At 42.7% G+C, this 24,271-nt stretch overlaps 1 protein-coding gene across 1 annotated transcript in view; it reads left to right on the forward strand.

Moving 5' to 3' along the window:
- LOC122926641 (coiled-coil domain-containing protein 63-like) overlaps window positions 1-23,075 on the forward strand; it is a 145,159-nt gene extending 122,084 nt beyond the window's left edge. The window contains exons 14-15 of the mRNA XM_044278073.1: window positions 533-626; window positions 22,891-23,075. Coding sequence (XP_044134008.1) covers window positions 533-626; window positions 22,891-22,974 — 178 coding nt within the window. The 3' untranslated portion in view covers window positions 22,975-23,075. The remainder of the gene's footprint in view (window positions 1-532; window positions 627-22,890) is intronic.
- The last annotated feature ends 1,196 nt before the right edge of the window (window positions 23,076-24,271 follow it).

The following is a 24,271-nucleotide window of genomic DNA, read 5'->3' on the forward strand; positions in this document are numbered from 1 at the left end:
GGGTCTAAACTGGAACTAATTAAAACTGCAAGAAACAGGACTGGCCCACTTCTGCCCAAAGGAGGGGGAGGAGAATGGAATGGTAGATTCCATTCTGACTAAAGATATCTCTGCCATATATACTGCCACCTGCTGGCGAACCAGGTACAATACATGTACAAAACTGTTTCATAGCAACATTATGAATGCACAATGTGAAGGATCTGGAAATAAATACACAGATAGCATTAATATGAGACCATTAGAGACCGTAGCACAGTTCAGAAATGGTAATACCACTCCGGGGTATTACAACTGCATGCCTACTTCTAAGTCTAGGACAACCCACATGACTATTCACAGATAATTTATAACTTCGTTTTTTCCTTTATGCTGAAAAGGACATAGTTACAAACCTATTATCATCCTGTGCTAAGGTGGCTGTTTAGAGGCTTCTTATGTGATGACAAGGTGCTAATTTATGATAATTTAAATGTGATAATTTTATATATAATGATTGGAACAAATTTTAAATTTCTCATGTTTTATAAAGAGATGAGTATGACAGCGACAGTGACTCCCCGACCGCAGATGAAGAGGAGAGACCGCTGACTCAGGCAGAACTGCGGGAAAGAATAATGAGAGGGGTAAGATACACAACACTTGATATTACATACTGGTGAATCAGAAAGTGATATATATATATATATATATATATATATTAGGGTTGCAACAGGTATTGAATTATCAATACCCAATTGATACTTTTGTACCGTTATCGATCCCAGGTTCTAGTCCCTAAGGGAAATAGTTATTAAATAAAAAGTAAAAATAAAATAAAATCACCCCCTTTCCCCATTTTACATATCTCTTATATATATATATATATATATATATATATATATATATATAAAAATTGCCAGGAGACAGGATTTATTTTTCTATCACATTATACGCTGTTTGTTTCCATGGTTACGGCCACCCGTGATCCAGCAACAGTGGCCATGCTTGCACCCTGTAGGAAAAGGCGCTGGCCTCTCTGGAGGCCACATCGTGGGAGCGCACATAGGCTGGCACTTTTTCCTATAGTGCTCAAGCACAGCCACCACTTCTGGATTGCAGGGTGGTCATAACCATGGAAACGAGCAGTGTATAATGTGATGGAAAAATGAACCAAGCCAGCAAAGGAGGCAATATGGACAATCATAATATATTAGTAAGTGCTTTATATTAACTTTCTCTACACGATAAATGCCACTTGAAGTGAGACAACCTCTTTAATGAGTTTGACTCCAGATTATTATTTTTTTATTGCATAGAAAGTCCCAAAGCCACTCTAGTATAGGGGTTGGTGTAGAAAACTGGAGCAGCATTTCTAGACAAAAGTGACAATGAATGCTTTTTAATATATTTGGCACAAGGTACACCCAGGGGTGGAATTCAAATTTTTAACAACAGGTTCCCTACTCAACGGCGGACATGCGGCATCACAGCGCTTATTTACATATACATACACCATATATATGCAACACACATAAATACACCATATACATGCTACACATACATAAATACACCATATATACACTATACACTAAACTATGGAATGGAAGCGCTCATCTCCAGCTGTCACTGTAATTTTAACAACCGGATCTGGAGAACCTGAGGGAACTGGCTGAATTCCATGCCTGAGTACGCCAACGCATACTCACGGAAAACTGACTTCAAATATTACCCTCATGATAAATCCCCCGGAGTTGATCCAGAAAAAGAAGGCATGTTTTAATATATTTTAGATCATCCTGTTTTGTCTTCAATCGTTGCTTTGGCTGTAAAAATAATCTAAAAAAACTGCACCAAATCTGAGTTGTGTCATTTTGTGAGACTGGAAGACCCAATTAAGTACGGTAACCTGTAAACTTGAAAAGGAAGAAGACAGCGAATCCTTTCTGGTGTGATGGCTTATTGCAGTCCCAAGTGTGGGAGCCTTGGGCACTACAACGGCTGTCATTTCCAATAAGGAACTCCTTTGTGTGTCCTGTTTACTTTTTTGTCTCAGTTTCTTTGGGCATCTTATCCTGAGTCTCCTATAGAAATGGAAAGGGATTTGGAAACTTGCAAATAAAACAAATCAGTCGTTCTACAGCTGTGATTAGCCTGGGGCTGTAAAATACGCTTCAGGGCTGTCCTACTTGCAGTCATGCAAGATTTATTATCAGATATCAAGCAGAAGAGTTTTACCAATCGACAACACATTTGACTGTGCCACAGTATGAGGCGTCGGCTGATCTACTGATATTAGGGAAGGTTCTTACCTTATAAAACAAGTCACCTGTATTAATTCACTAATGTATAGACACGGTGTACAAAACAACACATGACTTGAAAACTGGCAAAGCTGAAAACAGCAATGAAAGTGTGTATAATACCATATGTAGTGCATATACTTAAGGTCACACACATGATTTGTTTAAATTAAAGGGGCTCTCCAGTCCCATAGTTAATTTTTATTCTGCCCAGAGAACTCCAAAAAATGCCTATTTTTGGCTTATATACCTGTTTTATACATCAACACTTTCCTCCCCCTGTTCTCAGCATTGCTGCATTCTGGCAGGATGTTTACATGCAGCACTTCCTGTTTTCCTGAAGGGATTTCTAACCAAACCCAGCATGTTTTGCTCAATAATGTTTCACAGGGCTTGGAGTGCCTAACATGGAGAGGAGAGGTGTAGGGGCCACGACTACTGCAGAGAGAACAGTGTGGCAGATGCAGTGAGCCCTGAGAAACATTACAGAGTAAAGGATGCTGAGTTTGGTTAGAAAACCCAGCAGGAGGCTGATGAAAACAGGAAGTAAGCCATGTAAACATGATGCCAGGGTGGAGATACGTACCAATGATCTCTCCAATAATAGATATTGGCAAGATTGGTTAATTTACTAGTGTGTCTATAACTGGGGGTAGATTCATAAGGCAGAATGCTGCTTTCTGCTATACGGAGGTAATCACGACAGTGAATGCACTCTGAGAAATATAGGATATGTCATTACTTACTATTCAGTAGGAACTGGAATACTTACTGTTCCTAATGCATGTGGTTTTTGACAGTACAACATACTACCTGTACATGGGGATACACCCTAAAGGGTATATTATACGGGCATAATACACGGGTATAATACACCCTTAACCCTTTATTGAAAAAGACCAGGCCGATTAAAGGGTTTGTCAAGACTTTTAATATCGATGACCTATCCTCAGAAAAGGTCATTAATATCAGATCGGCAGGGGTCTGACACACTGCAAGCCACGATGAGCTGTATGAAGGGAAGGTGGGCGCAGTGCACGTGTGCCGTCTCCCGTCTCTCTTCCTGCTCACCATAGACATAGCAGCAGCAAGCAGGAAAAGAGAAGGGAGACGACACACACGTTGTGTGCCTTCGCTTCATACAGTTGATTGGCGGGAGTGTCGGGTGTCGGACCCCCACCAATCTGATATTGGTGACCAATCCTGAGGGTAGGTCATCAATATTAAAAGCCCGGAGAACACCTTTAAGAATATGAACACTGTTTCTTCTATGATAGGTTATACAGTGGGGCAAAAAAAAAGTATCTATTCAGCCACCAATTGTGCAAGTTCTCCCACTTAAAAAGATGAGAGGCCTGTAATTTTCATCATAGATACACTTCAACTATGAGAGACAGAATGGGGGGAAAGAATACGGGAAATCACATTGTAGAATTTCTAATTAATTAATTGGTAAATTCCTCGGTAAAATAAGTATTTGGTCACCTACAAACAAACAAGATTTCTGGCTCTCGCAGACCTGTAACTTCTTCTTTAAGTGGCTCCTCTGTCCTCCACTTGTTACCTATAATAATGGCACCTGTTTGAAAGTTATCCTGTGCACTGGATTCTTAAACCCAGAATGAGTTGAATGAATCTTCTCAGCTCCTTTAAACTGATGCCCACAGATTGGACGCTGTCTTGTTTGGAAGCTTCCATGCTATGTGCAGTCTATAGAGACAATATCTACAAAGACTATGTAGCTGCTGATGCAGGCTGGCCATGTGATGCGCTAGGAGGATCAGAGGTATTGATATGATATTTTTCCTAATATGCAAATTACTGTAGGCCTTTGGTGCAATAAGGCTGTCACTATTGTTATTGCTCTTGCTGCACCCAAGCTTCACTTTTTTCTCTGGCCAGCCCCTCCCTGGCTGCTTTGATTGATGGGATGGGCAGAGGCAAAGCGTTGAGGAGGGGCTGGTCACAGAAAAGAATGGAGCTTAGGTGCAGCAAGAGCAATGGTGATGCTCTCATAGCACCAAAGGTCTAATTTGAATATTAAAAAATATCAGAGCTTGGGAACAGAGCCTCAGATCAACAAAAAAAATAAAAAATCAGGCAAAGCACAGGTATATGTCTATGCAAATAGTTGGATAGGGAGCAGTGATGACCAGTTCGCAGTGTTTGCCCGCGAACACATGCGGGCTGCCATCTTGACTGACAAGTTCGGCGATGCACACGTAAGCACTTACCTGGAGCCGGTCTTTAGCAAATGCGGTCACTGGGAGCAGGCAGTTCCGAGAACAGCTGCCGGGGGCCTTCATCGGGCTGTTCTCGGAACTGCCTGCTCCCGGTGACTGCATTTGTTTCAGACCGGCTCCCGGCACAGGCACAGGTAAGGGCTTACCTGTGCATCGCCGGACTTGTGAGTCAAGATGGCAGCCCGGATGTGTTCGCGGGCGAACACTGCGAACTGGCCATCACTGATAGGGAGGTAGCTGGTGACAAATTCCCTTTAAGAAACTGCAAATATATACATCGCTGTTTTCCCTCTTGAATCAACCCCCTTGAGTGGAGCTGCAATACCCGACACAGCTCACGGAGCAATGTTTCGTGAAAAAAGTAGAACCTTTTTCTGATCCTGGCCAACCCGTGATATACTGTAATTAAATGATCAGGAGACGTGCTGTTCGTTGTGACTTCTGCTTAATTTATTAAGGAAGGTGAAGAGAAGACAGCGCTGATATAATAAGGATACATCCAGCTACATCATGCAATGTCCATCTATCAGCTCTCCCTGCAAGAAAGGAAAAGTGACAAATTGCTCATATGACTTCATGCTAACTTGTCTCATTAGTAACCCGCAGAAGCTCAGTCTGACACATCACACCTTGAACAAATCTTTCTTCTTGGATTAGATCGACACCTTTAAGTGAAAGATATGATGTCAACATGTTTGTATCCTCCTTTTGCATTTTAGAATGAGATCATAATGCTGTAAGAATGCAAATCCCTTCACCCACGTCTTGCCATCCATTTCATCCATGTGTAATTCGTGTACCTCTAATTCCCTGGACGTATTGGGCCTAATTTACTGTATATTTTTGTCTGTTTTCTGGCGTGAAAAAGTTGCAAAAGTTTCTTAACAATACTTGTGCAAACAGTTTTGTGCAAATGCCATTTCTCTATCATCTTTGCCACTTTCCCTAAAAGAGGGAGTGAGGGGGGCTGGGCCAGCGGCACCACCACATTTCATTTCTTTTACGATAGTTTTCACATGCACAGACTGCTCTTAACCCCTTCAACCCCGGGCCTGTTTTCACCTTCCTGCCCAGGCCATTTTTTGCAAATCTGACGTGTCATTTTATGTGGTGATAACTTTAAAGGGAACCTGTCACCAGGATTTTGGGTATAGAGCTGAGGACATGGGTTGCTAGATGGCCGCTAGCACATCCGCAATACCCAGTCCCCATAGCTCTGTGTGCCTTTATTGTGTATAAAAACCGATTTGATACATATGCAAATTAACATGAGATGAGTCCTGTCCCTGACTTATCTCACGTACAGGACTCATCTCAGGGTAATTTGCATATGTATAAAATCGTTTTTTTTACACAATAAAAGCACACAGAGCTATGGGGACTGGATATTGCGGATGTGCTAGCGGCCATCTAGCAACCCATGTCCTCAGCTCTATACACAAAATCCAGGTGACAGGTTCCCTTTAAAATGCTTTTACTTATACAGGCCATTCTGAGATTGTTTTCTCGTCATATATTGTACTTCATGACATTTTTATTCTTAAAAAAATACCAAATTTACCCAAAATTTTGAAAACTTAGCAAATTTCCAAATTTCAATTTCTCTACTTTTATAATAGATAGTAATACCTTCAAAAATAGTAATTACTTTACATTCCCCATATGTCTACTTCATGTTTTGATCATTTTGAAAATGACATTTTATTTTTTGGGGGACGTTAGAAGGCTTAGAAGTATGGAAGCAAATCTTGAAATTTTTCGGAAAATTTCCAAAACCCACTTTTTAAGGACCAGTTCAGGTCTGAAGTCACTTTGTGAGGCTTACATAATAGAAAGCACCCAAACATGACCACATTTTAGAAACTACACCCCTCAAGGTATACAAAACTGATTTCACAAACTTTCTTAACCCTTTAGGTGTTCCACAAGAATTGATGGAAAATGGAGATGAAATTTCAGAATTTCACTTTTTTTGGCAGATTTTACATTTTAATGCATTTTTTCCAGTAGCAAAGCAAGGGTTAACAGCCAAACAAAACTCTATATTTATTACCCTGATTCTGCGGTTTACAGAAACACCCCACATGTGATCGTAAAATGCTGTACGGGCACACAGCAAGGCGCAGAAGGAAAGGAACGCCATATGGTTTTTGAAAGGCAAATATAGCTGAACTGGTTTTTAGATGCCATGTCCCATTTGAAGCCCCCCTGATGCACCTCTGCAGTAGAAACTCAAAAAAGTGACCACATTTTGGAAACTACGGGATAGGGTGCCAGTTTTATTGGTACTATTTTGATTTTTTATTGCTTTTTTATTGCTCTATATTACGTTTTTTGTGTGGCAAGGTAACCAAAAAATTGATGTTTTGGCACCTCAGAACTGAGTCATACACTGAGTCATACACTAACAGTTTGCCTAGGAGACCCAGCCTGAGGCTGGATCTCCTCGGCTCTCGTAGAAGGCAGTTCCTGATGCCGTGCAAGGCATTGGGCAGCCGCTGCACGGCATCGGGCTGCCTTGTGTCGCATCGGGTCCCCGCCACAGCAGCGCGGGAACTCGATGCTCTCCCTCACCCGACAGAAACCTCTTCTATGTCACGGTCAGCGCGGACCGCGGCATAGAAGGGGTTAATCCGCCGGCATCAGCTTTTACAGCGATGCCGGCTGATACAGCAGGGGCCCGGTTACCATGGACTGCCAGGCCTCTGCAGTGATTGCGAGCGCACCTGCTCCGGTGCACGCGCGATCACTATGATGTACTATTACGTCAAATTGCGGGAACTCAGTGGTTCCCATGACGTAACAGTACGTGAAAGGTCGGAAAGGGGGTTAAAGAGTTTCACCAGTCCTGACATTACAATATGAGTACCTGGCAGTGTAGAGCATAATGAGTAGATGTCTTCGCACTTATTTTTTTTCTGATGGGCTGCTCCGTTCCCCCACTGTGCCCCCGTTCTGGTTTCCCACCCTGCATGCTAATCCATACCATCGGCCACGTCACAGCCAGGGAGAAGGTGAGCTTTTTTTCTCCCTGGCTGTTTGTAGTTATATTGGGAGGCTTATAACAAACCGCCATCAGTATTTTATTATTGTTTTTGCCTCCATGTATCTCTACCCACAGTGACTCCACATGTTCATGTCCCTCACTTATATCTTCCCGGTGTGTGGGCTTTAGACAGACCCCTTCCCCTCTCTGGTTTTTGCGATCTATTCTAAACAGACTGTAACCCTGTACATTAACTGGCAAGTCATAGTTATTATCCAGCCATGTCTCAGTTATTCCCACTATGCATAATCTTCCTCAGACATTACTAATTCCAGTTCACCAGATTTATTAGTCAGGCTTCTGGCATTAGTGTACATACAATTAAGATATTTTTTGATATTTTTTACCCTAGAACTTTCCTTATGAACCGATCTAGCTCCCCCCCCCCCCCCTTCCCAGCTCCAATACCTTGCCCCAGCTAAATACCTGCACTATCTTCCTTTTTTTTATAAGGTAGTCACCCTCCCCCAGTCCCTACTTTAAACACTCCTCCAACCTTCTAGCCATCTTCTTCCCCAAAACAGCTGCCCCTTCCCCATTGAGGTGCAGCCCATCCCTACGACAGAGCCTGTAGCCGACAAAAAAGTCGGCCCAGTTCTTCAGGAACCCAAACCCCTCCTTCCTACTCCAGTTCTTGAGCCACTTGTGAACCTCCCTAATCTCCCGCTGCCTTTCCTGTGTGCCCTGAGCCATGGTAGTGTGCACATGAGCCATTGTTTTCATTTTTTTTTGGAAGTGCTGGTCTAACAGTTTTTTTGCATTGCACATTTGCGGAAGAGCCTGCCCCCATTTTGGACCTTGCACTCCCACTTTTAATCAAAGTGTGATATAGTTGGATTCTACATTGCCCTGAAATTTTGTAGGCCAAATGCCCAAGAGAAGCAAGTCTGATGGTGTAGGTCCCGTCTGTTGGAAGCCAATTTGTCACTGCTAGATAGGTCAGACACAATTTTGTGCAATAGTAAGTATAACAGTAATCCAATTTAGTCCTTGTTTGCTTTTACATCAGTGTGCATCTGGGTCATCAATATGTAAAGGAAGGAGAACACTTTTGAGAAGCAGTTTGATATCTTCTTTTTAAAGTACAGTATACAGGTTACTAGTATGTTGAGCCAGGGATCTGTCCAGTTGTTAGCAGGGATCAGGAAGGATTTTTTTCTACTTTATGGTGAATTTGATCTCTGCCATTTACAGTGGCTTTTACCTTTCTCTGGGTCAGTTTGAGTTTATAAGTAATAAACAGTTGAACTTGGGTCTTTTTGCAACCAACTATGTAACTTAAGGCCCCTTTACGGACAGATAATCGCAAAGAAGCATTCATAGGAACGCTCGTTAGCGATAATCTGCCACTGTAAAGGTGCCACCAATTACCCACTGAACGAGCAAAACTCTTCCTTCCCGACAATCTTCTACTCAGTTCAGCATTATAAAAGGGTCTTATGTACGAAGTTGCCCTAGAGCAGTGATGGCGAACCTTTTAGAGACCGAGTGCCCAAACTGCAACCAAATACCCACTTATTTATCACAAAGTGCCAACACGGCAATTTAACCTGAATACCAATATAGTATATCTTCCATGTACTTTATTATTTAGCTATAATAACTGCCTACATTCAGTGCTCTGACTATGCCGTTCATAGCACGCCCTTCGCTGATAAATGGCAGGAAAAGTCTAAGGCTTATTGGTACACCATAGACTTTTTCCAGAGGTGCGGGTGCCCACAGTGAGGGCTCCGAGTGCCGCCTCTGGCACCCGTGCCATAGGTTCGCCATCACTGCCCTAGAGCATAAACTGCAGCTTAATGTGATACTGTATTACGGTATGTGAGGTTGGTTATTTTGTTGTTTTATTATTTATTGCATTATATTTTTACCATCATGGACTTTTTCATCCCTAACAAAAAACCCAATGGAAATTGACCAAATAAATTGTATTTTACCAACTCCTGAGCTTTTATATCATTTCAAACATTAATGAGAAATCACCTTCCCTCCTCCTGTAGAAACCCACAAATTAGAATCAGGGTGAAAGCTTCACATCTTTTTAGATCTTCCTTGTCAAGCTCCAAATTCCCTGGGATTATCTGGCATAACATTTTTTAGCCTTGTAGCTCATTTTATCCCTTTTAACAATTCACCCTGTCATAGGATATTAATGTGACAATGACACAGATGAGCTGGCTGATAAACGTTATCTATCCGTTCCCTTGTAGCCTTAGGAAAGCCCCCAGCATAATTCTTTCACAGCTTGATTATGTGATCCTGGCAATGCTGTGGCTGAATTTAGATTGTTCACCATTTTGTCATATAACGTAAAGTAATTTCAAAGCATGACTCAGAAACCACGTACAAAAAAAAAATCGTATTATAGTATTAGAATTATCTTTACAGACCACTGTGGAGAATGCATCAAAGTAAAACTGTATTTCAAGTCTACAATGGCCCACGCTGGGATTGAGACAATTTCTTCTATGATCTCGCTGCGGGATTTTTTTTCATAATTTTGTGATGTATTTTTGCATCACATACATTTTTAGACATCTCTCAATAATAATTTGACAGTTCAAGTCTATACAATGTAAGTCAATAGTTTATGACCGAAAAGCAGTAAGGGAAGGTTAGGACTTGGACGATGATCATGATAAATGTTCTTAAAGGATAGCTCCAGTGACCAGTGGCATAACTAGAAATGACTAGCCCCACGGCAAATTTTTGAACGGGTCCTCCTCCCCCAGTAACTTCTTTGCAACTCCCAACTCCTGTGCAAACCCCACTACTGAGGCTAGTCAAGATCGCTCTCTCAGATGAGGCCCGGCAGCCAGTCTGTCCGTTTCCTACAGTGTCACTGTATATAATTTCGTATAATACTGCCCTGACAATAAAATCTTTTAGTCCTCCTTGTAGGTGGGCCCCTTCTGAGTTTGGGCCCATATAGCTACGTCCCTGCCAGTGACACATCTCATTCCGTAAGCTTAAAAGTTGTGATGGGAAATGCAGCTGGGCGCAAAATGGGATGGATTTTCTAGGCAACCATAGGATGCCCAAATCTCTTCTGCAAAGTAGCGTTTAAAATTCAGTTGGATTATACGGCTGTGATTAACATTGGAGGAACCCTTTAAAACACTACCATAGCACGCAGGCCTCCAGTCAAAATGAACATTTCACTATGGTATAGAATCCTTCTGTGTAGTTTTTCTCTGGTAAGCTCACATATGAGCTGCACACTTTTGCTGCCTCAAGATTTTGTTGTTCCCAGGCAGCTGCTATTTCCCAATCATCCTGGATTTTAAGTACTGTTCCGGGAGGTCTGCCATATGTCTGTCTATACTCCCTCTCACCCTGTCTTGTCACTATGAGCACGTCATGCTACACACCAGGTATCTCTGCACAATTTGCACTAATGGGGCCATATCAGACCCCTCTAATTTAGCATTGCAGCATGACAGCCTTAACCTGCGTCCCCATTGCTGCCCTATAGGCATGGTTCACTTTCTATGAGCCTATGGGCCAGTGTGCCCTTCACTGGGTTGTGTGCTCATCAGGTGTCAGATATCATAAAAAAGAACGCCAGACTTAGGTCAGATATAGAGTGGCAGGAAACATATGTCAGCGTTTGCCCCTTTACCAAAGCGCACTGCTCTGTTAGAAGACCAGCTTGTACAATGCCACCTCCCCAGTATCTCTGGCTCTAAACGTCTCATCCAATAGTAACACAGAGGTCCCAGGGACTCATCACCAGGAGATACAGGACTGAATAGGAGGCCTTTGTACCCTTGGTCCCTTCTGAGGTGGTGGTGAGTCCCCGAGACCTCTGCGTTACTTTTGGAAGAGACGTTTAGAGCCAGAGATACTTCTGCTTTTTATTCACACAGTGTGAACAGGAGCATTGGACCCGCTCCTAATCTCTTAGTGCTCGTTTTTTTTTACATAGAAGATCGCTGCTCAACTAATCATATGTATTTATTTGTCCCCTTCTCTGATGCCTGATAAAGGGTTCCTATTGTAATATATTATTATGTATAGATTACACACAAATCTATATAAGGTTGATTAAAAAGAAACAAAAACATAATGAAGGTCATTTGATATGCCCCTTCTTCAGAAAACTGGAGTAAAAAGTCACAAACTTTGAGTAATTGGCTTTTTTATGCTGCCCTTGCCACTTTTGAAAAGGGGTGTGTGGTGTGGGCATGGTGTGGGCATTGGTCCCATCAGATTTATCATCATTTATTCCGCTATCTGGCATACTTGAGCTGGCATAGACTTCATTCTAGGTGTGTACCTTATCATAAATGAAGTACATAAATTAAGGACCAGCAGTGAAAACACTGGTCTTGAATAATGACCCCTGATTATTCTATTTTTGCTGGATTAGTGTGAACAAGAATCCTTACATTCACTGAAAGCAAGCAGGAGTTTTCTTTTTGTTTTGGTATTGTTTTAGGGCAGCAGAACAAGGCAGTAAATAATTACTGACTGGGTATAGTAGAACATGTTAGTCTCTGTTCACTTCACACCTGAGCAGGGCCGGCATTAGGGTGGTCTAAGGGGCCCCCTGCTTCAGTGCTGCTGTTCAGCTGAACGTAGCTGGACCTCACCGGCCACGTCACAAACCATGCCCACAACACAAAAAAAAACATGCCTCTGAACCGCCTGAAGCCACGACACCACATCAGTGAGACCACGCCCCCACCGCCGGCCAGAAAAACACGGGGGAGGAGAGAGAAGAACTTTGTGAATGGAAGGTGAGCGGGGGCAGCTGGGGTGCTTCTCTCCCCCTCAGTTAGCCACAGGGAGCCATATCTGCAGCTCTTGTGACTGACTGGGGGTGAGAGAAGCTTCCGTCAGTTGCTGCCGCTCACGCTAAGACAGCACAAAAAAGACCAGTGATGCATGGGAAGAAGTAATAGATTCAATGTAAGTGCCAGGGAAGTGCTGGGAGTTGTAGTCCTCTCCTCTTATACCTTCATTTATGTAATATCAGAGTACATTACAAGATTAGGTATGAGAAGAGGACTAAAACTCCCAGCATGTCTAGCTTGTTATTTAATATCAGAGTACATTACAAGAGGAGGTACAACAGGAGAGAACTACAACTCTCAGCATGTCCAGGCCATTATTATGTAATATCAGGGTACATTACAACACCCTGGATATGCTGGGAGTTGTACTCCTTTCCTCTTATACCTCCTCTTATAATGTACTCTGATATTGCATAATAACGGCTTGGATATGCTGGGAGTTGTAGTCCAATCCTCTTATACGTTCCCCTGTAATGTGCTCTGATATTAAATATTAATGGCTTAGACATGCTGAGTGTTATAGTCCTCTCCTGTTATACCTCCTGCGGTAATGTGCTCTGCATTAGGGCCGGAACAATGGATAGGGGAGCGTAGTCATCCGCCTAGGGCGCCACTTTGCTACCCATAAAGGGGGGCACACTCATGGCCGTCCAACTTACAGTACAAGCCTGTGAGGCATTATAACAGTGCAAGAAGCCCCAATGACATCAACACCTCCTGCTCTGGGTTTTGCATGATGACGTCATCACGTGAGACCCGGAGCAGGAGTGGTGATGTCATTGGGACCGCATGCATCAGGACGCAGCAACACAAGACACAGATAAAACTGTGGTCTGCATCGCAGACGGGGGCGGGGGACGGGAGGGAGGTGTTTATTATAATTTTTTTATACTAAATGTCCACACTGCTGGGGGCACCAGGAAAGGGGGAAAGGAGCTCATTATATATACCTGGCACTACTGGGGAGGAATAGAGGAGCATTATATACTGGCGCTACAGGGGGACATTATATATATATATACTGGCACTATGGGGGAGCATTATATATTGGAACTAGTAGGGGAAACTACAGGGGGACATTATGGTTATATTATTACTACTAGGGTACTGTAGTGGCACCCGGCACCCCTGCCGATCAGCTGTTTGAGGAGACGGTGTGCGGTGTGCGCATGTGTCGTCTCCCTTCTCTCTTCCTGCTCACTGCTGTATGTCTATGGGACAGCAGCAGTGAATAGCACGCGCCGTTTGCTCAAACAGCTGATCGGCGGGGGTGTCAGGTGTCGGACTGTGTTTTTAGCACATTATTACAAGATTTGGGGCCCCACTTTTGATTTTGCCCAGGGCCACATTTTGTCTAAAACTGGCCCTGCACCTGAGCCTGTCATCATAATGAGAAATACAACATACACTTTCTCTCATAAAATCTATAATTGTCCTATCTTCTCTCCATGATCTCTTGGACACTGGAGCTGATGCTCTTTCAGGTATTCTGCAGTATCACAGAAGATAATGGATGTCCACCACAATACAAATAGTCTTGTCCGCTTGTCCAGCATTGTGAGCATGCAGAGGACATCTTGATAGCTTCCAAGACTGTATCTATCATACATCATGGGAATGTTCATCACATGAGGTCCATCCCTGTACATGCTTACACGTTTGTGTGTAGAGGGATGGACCTCATGCGACTGACATGTTCTAATAAAGTAAAGCAGTTTCTAAATTCACTGAGAAGCTCTAGATTTTCCATTATTTATTTGCAGTCTATATAAAAGTTTTGCTTCTACAATATATACAAGTTTTTAGTCAGAAATGTACCTGCCGACCATGAGATTCACCCTAATCCATTCAAACCTTTCCTCCTTCACAGCTTCAATGAACCTTCCCTATGTGTATGTTGTGTAAATCAGATGCTATGGTAATCAGGAATGAATGTTTTATGATTAGAGGTTACGTGCTTGGACTCGGGAATGTGTTTAAAGCTTTTTACGAGAAAGTTGGCCCATACTTACTCCTGTACTGTTCACAGTAATGCGGAGCTGGGATTTAGCATCCTGCCTAGTATTTTCTTCCTTTACATGAGGACCTGGTAACTGTATATATTACTTTATTACTATTTACATTCAATTTAGGCTCCAAATTGGGGGGAAAAAAAAAACAAGCTTTGCAATATACTTATCAGATTGTGGTCTGGACCCCCCCACTGCTACTGATGTTTCTGAAATGTCAGCGGACTATGGTGGCCAGCCACTTGCAACAGTAACTGTGAATGGGATGTCACCACTGCAGTCAGCAATTGCCCACCGTTGTCATCTGATCTACCCCTATAGAAATCATATCAGCCTTCCAAGGAGATAACCAGAGCGGCAGAAGATGCCCTAATGTAGCACCATAAAGCTTTGTAGTATGGAGTATGTGTCAGCTTCATGCTATACCTGTGCATGGAGCCTAATTGTTTCTAAAACTATGTCTTTATAATATAAGTATGCAAATTAGCTCTCCTCAAGAAGAAAGGATTGCAAGATTTTTGGTGATGTCCAGACATCTAGATATCCACCTCTATGCTGACGGTACTCAAATCTACCTCTCTGGCCCAGATGTCACTTCCCTGCTATCCAAAATCCCAGTGTGTCTGTCAGCAATAGTGTTGGGCGCAAATATTCGAATCGCGAATTTTAATCGCGAATATTGCCACTTCGAGAATTTACGAAGATTTAGAATATAGTGCTATATATTTGTATTCTTGAATATTCCTAGATTTTTTTTTATCAGTAACCTCCCTTCTTGCTTGTCGGCCAATAAGAAGGCTGCCATGTCTTTGTCTGAGCTTAGCAACATCCCTAGCAACCAATAAGAAAGTTGCCTAGCCCTTACTATATAAGAAGCTCCCCAGCAGCCCTTGTATGCAGTGTTTTGCGGATCTGAGAAAGACAGCAGTGTTATTGCTGTGCTCTCTGCTTTCCTGTGTTATTAAATTAGATAGTTAGTTAGTTAGTTAGTTAGTTAGTTAGTTAGCTTATATATATTTAAAACAGATAGTTAGTGGGATATAGTCAGTGTAGGTCAGATAGTGATATAGTGTAGCTGATCCATACATACATGCTACATACATAGTGCTGTATGTATGTATGTATGCTACATACATACATACAGTCGTGGCCAAAAGTTTTGAGAATTACATAAATATTGGAAATTGGAAAAGTTGCTGCTTAAGTTTTTATAATAGCAATTTGCATATACTCCAGAATGTTATGAAGAGTGATCAGATGAATTGCATAGTCCTTCTTTGCCATGAAAATTAACTTAATCCCCCCCCCAAAAAAACTTTCCACTGCATTTCATTAAAGGACCTGCTGAGATCATTTCAGTAATCGTCTTGTTAACTCAGGTGAGAATATTGACGAGCACAAGGCTGGAGACCATTATGTCAGGCTGATTGGGTTAAAATAGCAGACTCGACCTGTTAAAAGGAGGGTGATGCTTGAAATCATTGTTCTTCCATTGTTAACCATGGTGACCTGCAAAGAAACGCGTGCAGCCATCAATGCGTTGCATAAAATTGGCTTCACAGGCAAGGATATTGTGGCACCTCAATCAACAATTTATAGGATCATCAAGAACTTCAAGGAAAGAGGTTCAATTCTTGTTAAGAAGGCTTCAGGGCGTCCAAGAAAGTCCAGCAAACGCCAGGATCGTCTCCTAAAGAGGATTCAGCTGCGGGATCGGAGTGCCACCAGTGCAGAGCTTGCTCAGGAATGGCAGCAGGCGGCGTATCTGCATGCACAGTGAGGCGAGGACTTTTGGAAGATGGCCTGGTGTCAAGAAGGGCAGCAAAGAAGCCAGATTGATCTTCTGCAGAAAATATGGTGAATGGACTGCTGAGTACTGGGGCAAAGTCATATTCTCCGATGAAGCCTCTTTCTGATTGTTTGGGGCATCAGGAAAAAGGCTTGTCCGGAGAAGAAAAGGTGAGCGCTACCATCAGTCCTGTGTCATGCCAACAGTAAAGCATCCTAAGTCCATTCATGTGTGGGGTTGCTTCTCATCCAAGGGAGTGGGCTCACTCACAATTTTGCCCAAAAACACAGCCATGAATAAAGAATGGTACCAGAACACCCTCTAACAGCAACTTCTTCCAACAATCCAACAACGGTTTGGTGAAGAACAATGCATTTTCCAGCACGATGGAGCACCGTGCCATAAGGCAAAGGTGATAACTAAGTGGCTCGGGGACCAAAACGTTGACATTTTGGGTCCATGGCCTGGAAACTTCCCAGATCTTAATCCCATTGAGAACTTGTGGTCAATCCTCAAGAGGCGGGTGGACAAACAAAAACCCACTAATTCTGACAAACTTCAAGAAGTGATTATGAAAGAATGGGTTGCTATCAGTCAGGAATTGGCCCTGAAGTTGATTGAGAGCATGCCCAGTCGAATTGCAGAGGTCCTGAAAAAGAAGGGCCAACACTGCAAATACTGACTCTTTGCATAAATGTCATGTAATTGTCGATAAAAGCCTTTGAAACGTATGAAGTGCGTGTAATTATATTTCACTACATCACAGAAACAACTGAAACAAAGATCTAAAAGCAGTTTAGCAGCAAACTTTGTGAAAACTAATATTTGTGTCATTCTCAAAATGTCATTTGTGTCATTCTTCTTTTGGCCACGACTGTACATAGTGCTGTGATGTCACAAGTTCACAACAATACTTAGTGCACCAATCAGTAATATGTAGTCAGACCTGCTAAAATGTGAAGTTGCAAGTATTGCGCCAAAATATGCGCATCATTAATTGCTCATTTGCGCAATTGCAAATATATTGGAGCACTCTATTTGTATATAAAACTATTGTAATGTTCTGCAGTGCCAACCATTTTCTCCAGTCTCAGGAAACGTCTAGCAGCTTGAAAAATATAGCAACAGTGACCTACGCCTGTATTGCGCGCGCAATACGCACATATTACATTGCCGATTTTCGCAATCAAGAAAATAATCACAAATTTTTCAATATATGACAAATATTCACCCAAATATTCGCAAAATATCGCAAATTCGAATATTGCCCCTGCCGCTCATCACTAGTCAGCAATATCTTCATTTTTCTCCTCCTGCTTCCTTAAACTCAACATGGAGAAAACTTCATTGTCTTTCCCCCGTGTCACTCAGCCCCCCCTACCTGACCTATCCATTACAGTCTCGCTGGCCCGCTGCCTGGGAGTAACATTGAATTCTGCTCTGTCCTTTGATGATATCCGTGTGCGGTCCACATTTTTGCGGACCAAAAGAAACAAATGGGTCAGCATACGAAACGCAAAAAATGCATATTGGTCCAGGTTGATTGTGACATTGCTGCTTGATAGCTAAGTAATGGGGTAAGGTATTGAGAAAGACTCAATAAAAACTCCTTTGAGGCTAAAAATCTGCGTCCGAAATCGACCCTAGAATTTCTGCCACAGAATTGCAATTCCATTGAATGGTGCTGATCTGCATGCGGCAACCCCCTATGGTTTTCACATTGGAACCACATCAAGTAGTGACCGCTTTCAAATCCATGATGCATCGTTCAGATCTGCGGCAGTAAAATCCATAACCATGTGTACTGCTGTGCCGAATTCCTATTGAAATCAGTGGGATGCAGATTGTGTATAGATTTCACGCAGAAGTGAAATATGTTGTGAAATCCGCATGAAATTTCCACCGTATGAACACGCCTTGAATAAGATTTTGGGGTGAGAAAGGGAATAATCTCTGTGTTGTCTGGTGATTAAAAAACAGAGTGGGTAACATAGTAACATAGTATATAAAGGTCGAAAAAAGACATTTGTCCATCCTTTTCGGCCGGTTATCCATCCAGTTCTGGCCCATCTCATTCATCATTTTCTACGCCTGTTTTAGGCGTAGAAAATGGTCTAAACATAAGACAGCAAGAAAGTTGTCTTACATTTAGAATTGGCGCTGGATGCGCCAAAGTTATGGAGAGGCTGGCACCACTACATAACTTCGACGCTCCTCCGCCAGCTATGGGGCTTTATTAAGACCGGAGTCTAAATAAATGTGCCCCAGAGTTTCCTGTCTTTCTTCGGAAATTGTGCCATTTACGTATGTGCATTCACTATGATCGGGATCAGTTACAATACCAGATACTGCCCATGGACAAGTGGCCTTGTTTCTGGGAACAAATACCCTTTTTTTTCTAATCCCAAACAACTCCTTCAACATGGACAGGAACTTGTATCAGTTGCAAATTTTGCTCGTTTTTGAGGCATTTTTTGCTCCTGTTAGATAATTACTATGAGGTTAAAGTATGGGGTTGTTTATTCATTTTCATCCCGTTTTGTCCATAATTTATTTGATAGCGCTGCTCAGTAGTCTAGTTTCTAAATAATTTTTGCATCAATCCCATCTCAATACAGTTTTGCAGGCAATCATTAATTTTCTATTTCCATGTGAGGATGGATTTGCATTTTTCTGTATTTCATCAACATATTCATTACCATAATGTTTTCGGCTGTGTATTTTCCTCCCTTGGACTATTCTGTTTTGATAAGAACGACTTGGCAAGGGGAAAGTCAGATAGTTTTCTATTTGCACAGTGAATCAAGCTGGTAGAATGGTATGAAAGCAAACCCAACGCCATGACCGCAATCGCCTGGGCTCTGAACTGGCCTCCGCATTGCCATGAGGAATGTGCAGATTGATAATGTAGTGAATTTGTAATTAATGCTTGTGGTTTCCCTTCTTCACAGTCATTTACTTGCTTCTTGTACCTCAGAAACTGATTTTAGCAAAAATGCAATGTATATGACTTTAATACTTAAACATGGTCACATCACCGAGAGATCCTATCAACATGCAAATTTCCTCCATTATTTGTTGTGACCTGGGTTAAAATCGATAGTGGTTTCTGTATTTTGGGTGCTGTATGTTTAGTTTTTATTCTATTTTGCTCCTTTGTGGAGAGTCGGAAGCGCCAAATGAGTATGTGGTTCTCACACTGTCTGACTGAGAGAGCTCACTGAATGGGGGTGTTTAAGGGGTTAACTTCTTTAGCCTCCTGTCATTACAAGATAAAGGGGTTCTCCCATTAAGGATTAAGGGGGTCATTTATAAAAAAAACTGCTACACCAGGGTCCAATCATTGGGGCCCCCCAAAAGAACAGGGGCCTATGCTCTCCGTTTGATTGGGAGGCAGGTATGTGTGCGTGTCCGCTGTTCCATTTACTTGTATGGGACTGTCGGACATAACCAAGTACAAGTGCTCAGCTATCTCGGCAGCCCCATAGAACTGAACTGAGAGGCAGCACGCATGCGTGACTGCCACTCCATATAAACGGAGGAGCACAGACTCCTGTTCTCGTGATTGGTGTGGGCCCCAGTGGGCAGTGTTTAGTTGTAGCTGTTTATTTCTTTTTATTTTTTTAACTTTCCTAGGGTGACCATATTGGAGGCTGTCATGTCTTTATAGATAGAGAAGCAGTGTGTATATGCCTTATGGAACTTGCAATGATTGGAAATTAAAGGGGTTAGGACCAAGACTAAGCTTTTTTAACAGACCTCTTCAGAGTGGCTGGACGTGCAGTGGGGTTTGTATTTACCTGGTCCCCACTCCATGGTTGGCCTCGGCAGGTTCCAGGTCTCTGCAAATCAACATCTTGTTGACGGGCATCACATTACTGCTGCAGCCAATCACTGGGTGACCTGCCTCACGGGTGATTGGCTGCAGCAGTCATTTGACACCCATCAACAGGATGTTGATTCCCAGAGACCTGAAATCTGCCGAAGCGGCTGTGGAGAGATGCATCTGGGATTCAGCAGTGGCGACCAGGTAAGCACTAACCCCACTGTGGGTCCAGCCACTCTGTAGAGGTCTGCTAAAAAAGTTTAGTATTGAATAACCCCTTTAATTGACTTGAAATGTCATAGACTATTAGGTTCTTGTCCTATGTGTATGTGTGACCAAAAATCATGTCCACATGCGGGTTGTCCGGGTTGTGCTATCGTTGTCTCCAGGAATTGACTAGGAGCATTAAGCTCTATTCATGTCTCGTCATGTGGTCGTGTACATGGTATGTGCCCCATATACTCAGCACATGTCAAAAGACAGACTTTTGGAATATGTCAGACCTTTCTTTTTCACTGTATAGGAAAGCGTAATCTGCTGTGCTTCCCTATAGAGCGTAGATGTGGTTTGCACTGTGCACTGTTCAGTTGACAGTATGGCCTCATGCATACAACCGCTGTTCTGGTCCGCATCCGAGCTGCAGTTTTTGCGGCTTGGGTTCGGACCCATTAATTTCAATGGGGCCGCAAAAGATGCAGACAGCACTCCGTGTGCTGTCCGCGTCCGTTGCTCCGTTCTGTGGCCCCGCAATGAAAATATAACATGTCCTATTCTTGTCCGTTTTGCGGACAAGAATAGGCATTTCTACAATGGGCTGCCTGTTCCGTTCCGCAAATTTCGGAAGGCACACGGGCGGCTTCCATGTTTTGCCGATTCGCAATTTGCGGACCGCAAAAAATGGAACGGTTGTGTGCATGAGGCCTATGTCTGAGGCACAATAAGGAACTACTGATATGTAACTGACACTCAGTTCCCCTCCCCACAATATACAAATGATGTGCTATACACTCAATGCACGTTTTTTTTACTCTATCATGAGAAGACTATGTGAAGTCACTTTTGCTTGAGTCTGTGTTGGTGTACTTTTGCACAATTGATGATATTCCCGGACTCGTTGATACATAAATAATTATATCATATCCCTAATTTAAGGTTATAGTGGGTAGAGCGGATGGGAGGATAGGAAGGGGAGGAAGGATGGGGGCGGGGGAAAGGGAAGGAAAGGAAAGGGGGGAAGTTTATCTCACCCTTACAAGTCGTAATTTCAACGGGTCTGAAAATGAACGGTGTGCGGTACTCCAAATTTAACAGATTGATATGTACTCAGTCAGACCAAGTTTAAAATGGACAGCACGCAGACTGAACACTCACCAATTAAAGCCAATGGGCAGACTCACATGTTTTTTTTTTTTCACGACTATCCGTCCGTTCAGAGAAAATTGCAGCATGCACTATCTTTATCTGTTTTTCATGCTGGACTGGCCTATTCAAGTCAATAGGTCAGTGAAAACAAAATGAAACTATATGGACACCACCCGGGGGTGGTCCATCTTTCACATGGTTAATAGAGATGCTGGGTGGATAGTTGTGACGGATACCACCCCTCGTGCCTGTTTAACGTCAACTACGTTGAGCTCACGAGACGCGGTATGGTCACTGGTTACCAAAGTGTGATGTTATGCCCTCCTGGAGGAGCATGTAAGGTCAGCTTGGTACAGTTTACACAGACACCTCCCGTCCTCACGGGCACAGAGAGGCAACAAGCTGAGAGAGCCTTTTCACTGCCGCAGCAAAACAGCACCTTCTCAGCCCGGGTAATCTGCCACTAGCTTCTCGTTTGATATAAGCCCTGTCCACTAACGGGATTATATAGGGTGATAAACCAACCCGCGGTAGCTTATAACTAGGCCGAAACACAGATGTGGGGATTTGTGATACAACTAGAGTCCAAACATGGTGCCGCTATGTGGTTTCTGTGGGGAGTTATGTATATCTCCCTTCCCTGGCATCCCACCATTAAACTAAGACCATGGGCATTCATGATTCCTTAGAAATCGCCGGTTCCATGATGTCTGGTAGATTCAATTGAATTGGGGAATGGCTTAGACCCCCTGCAGGGGGGTTTTCCTGCAGGATACGTGCTGTCTGAGTGGAGGTGTGAAATGCAACCAAATGTGGCCTTCTAGGAGTTTTCTGCTATCTGGCCGCGGTTTTGAAGCAGGGCCCTCGTGGAGTTGACTACCTCTGCTATCTTTCAGCAAATGGTGGGTGTGAGGACATGGCTGACAGTAAATATTAATCCATATTCCTGACAATAGTCTTCTGTTTTTTTCCTTGACCTGAAACACTGATAATAACTGATGTCATATGGGTGGAAAACAATGGAGTAACTGAGCACAGTCTGCGACAATCCTAGATGGAAAATCACCAGTTTGTCAGGGACAGAACTCGGATAAGTTTTACCTCGCTCATCTGAATAAGCCCTTTTAGATATGATGTGTGTCGTTGGCTGCTTGTGAATGATACTGCTATTTTAAGCCTAGGACATACAGTAGCTACACAATGGACACAACTGTACATCATACTCCTACCTAGAAATAGTCCCCAGGCTATATATTTATTGCAGTTATGGCCTGAGCATGCCTTAGCACTCAGATACTTATTAGCTACTCTGCCTTAGGCTGCGTTATACCCATTAGCCATCTTAGATACTGCTTCACTAGTTACTCCAACTAAATGTACATGGCCTAGGGGTGACCAGAATACTAGTTTCAGCTCCTGTATCTGATCAATACGGACATTTAATAGATATTACACTAATTGTGTGACAGCAGCAATGAGCGTTATTAGCCCCAACATGATCTCATAATCTTCTATTTTTGCTTTTTTATAGGTTTTAAAAAAGGAAATGAAAGCCAGCAGAAAAGGATTTCCAAGTGAAACTTCCCTTGCCAAGATGGCGACATCAAAGAAATAAGAGTAAACAAGCCAATAACCGGAAAACCGCATATAAAACATATAAGGATGTCGGGACAATATGTATTTATGTGACAAATATGCCAATAAATTCAAGGGGGAAGACATGGGGAGAAGGCTCTTTTCTTTTACTGAATTACTGAAAATGGAAATTGCAAAATAAAACAAAAAAAGTTTAAGTCTGTAACTCAAACTACAAAAACAATATCATATCCAGATTGTTTTATCTGATGTCCAATGAAGAAACATTCCAGGAATCAGAGGCATAATTTGAGGCTCCTGAGCCCTAGTGCAGAATCTATCCCCGCTTGATATGTGCCATTTATGATGCTATAGTATTTTTATGTGGCAGAATAGGCTTTGGCCCCTTTAGGCACCAGGGTGAGGCTGCTTAGTGTGCCGCTCCGCCGCTGCCATACAGTACAGCACAAAGGCACCATAGAGCAGTGTGCGGACTGTCTACAGAGATATGCTTTATCAGCTGCCTGTCGATGTTGCACATTTTATAGATAACTGGGTCAGTGACAGTTTAGACTTCATCTTGTCAAACTTTACTGTGGAGTGAAGATTTAGAGTGGATAGCATGCTGTGCCTCTCCTGCCACAAGAAGTTAGATGTGCTCTCTGTTCCTGGATTAATCTGCACAGGAGAATGTCTTCTTAGGTGAAAGCTGAAATGAACTTTGATAGATCACTTGTCCTGATCAATGATATGCAGTTTTTTAGGCCCAAATCAGGAGTGGATCATAACTGAAGAGAAAGTATGAAGGTCAGATACAACTTTTTTCTACCACTCCTGGTTTTAGCTTCATAAACTGCATCAAAAAACAAGATCTTGTGACAGCACCCTAAGAGATGGTTTGAATAAATCACAGGTTGTTGCAGATTATCATTTTAATACTTTTTTGTAGTATAGTTTTTACAGTGTGGGCACTTTATTCAGTTTGCTTAACTTTAGTACATTCCTTTAAATCTGGGACCTCATCGTTTGCCTGAAGACCGACCACAAGTGCCAAAGTGATTGCAAACTTCTTTTGCCTGTGCTACTGTGCCACCTTAGGTCATTGAGAGGCTACTCTTCCACCACCTGGCCGGCCTATTTGTCACAAACCAGTTACTTAGTGTGGGTTGCTGTGGTTCTTTGTGGCCTTTATGTCACTATCTTTAATCACGGGCAGACTGGGAACTTAAAGTGGCTCTGGAAAAAATACTAAAAGTGGCCCCGTTTTGTAGTTGGGTCCAAATTGATGGAAGGCAGGACCAGCACAAGTAGGCAGGGCCAGCAATAACATATTGTGG

This window comes from Bufo gargarizans, chromosome 2 (genome assembly GCF_014858855.1).
Source record: "Bufo gargarizans isolate SCDJY-AF-19 chromosome 2, ASM1485885v1, whole genome shotgun sequence".
In the NCBI taxonomy this organism is placed as follows: domain Eukaryota; kingdom Metazoa; phylum Chordata; class Amphibia; order Anura; family Bufonidae; genus Bufo; species Bufo gargarizans.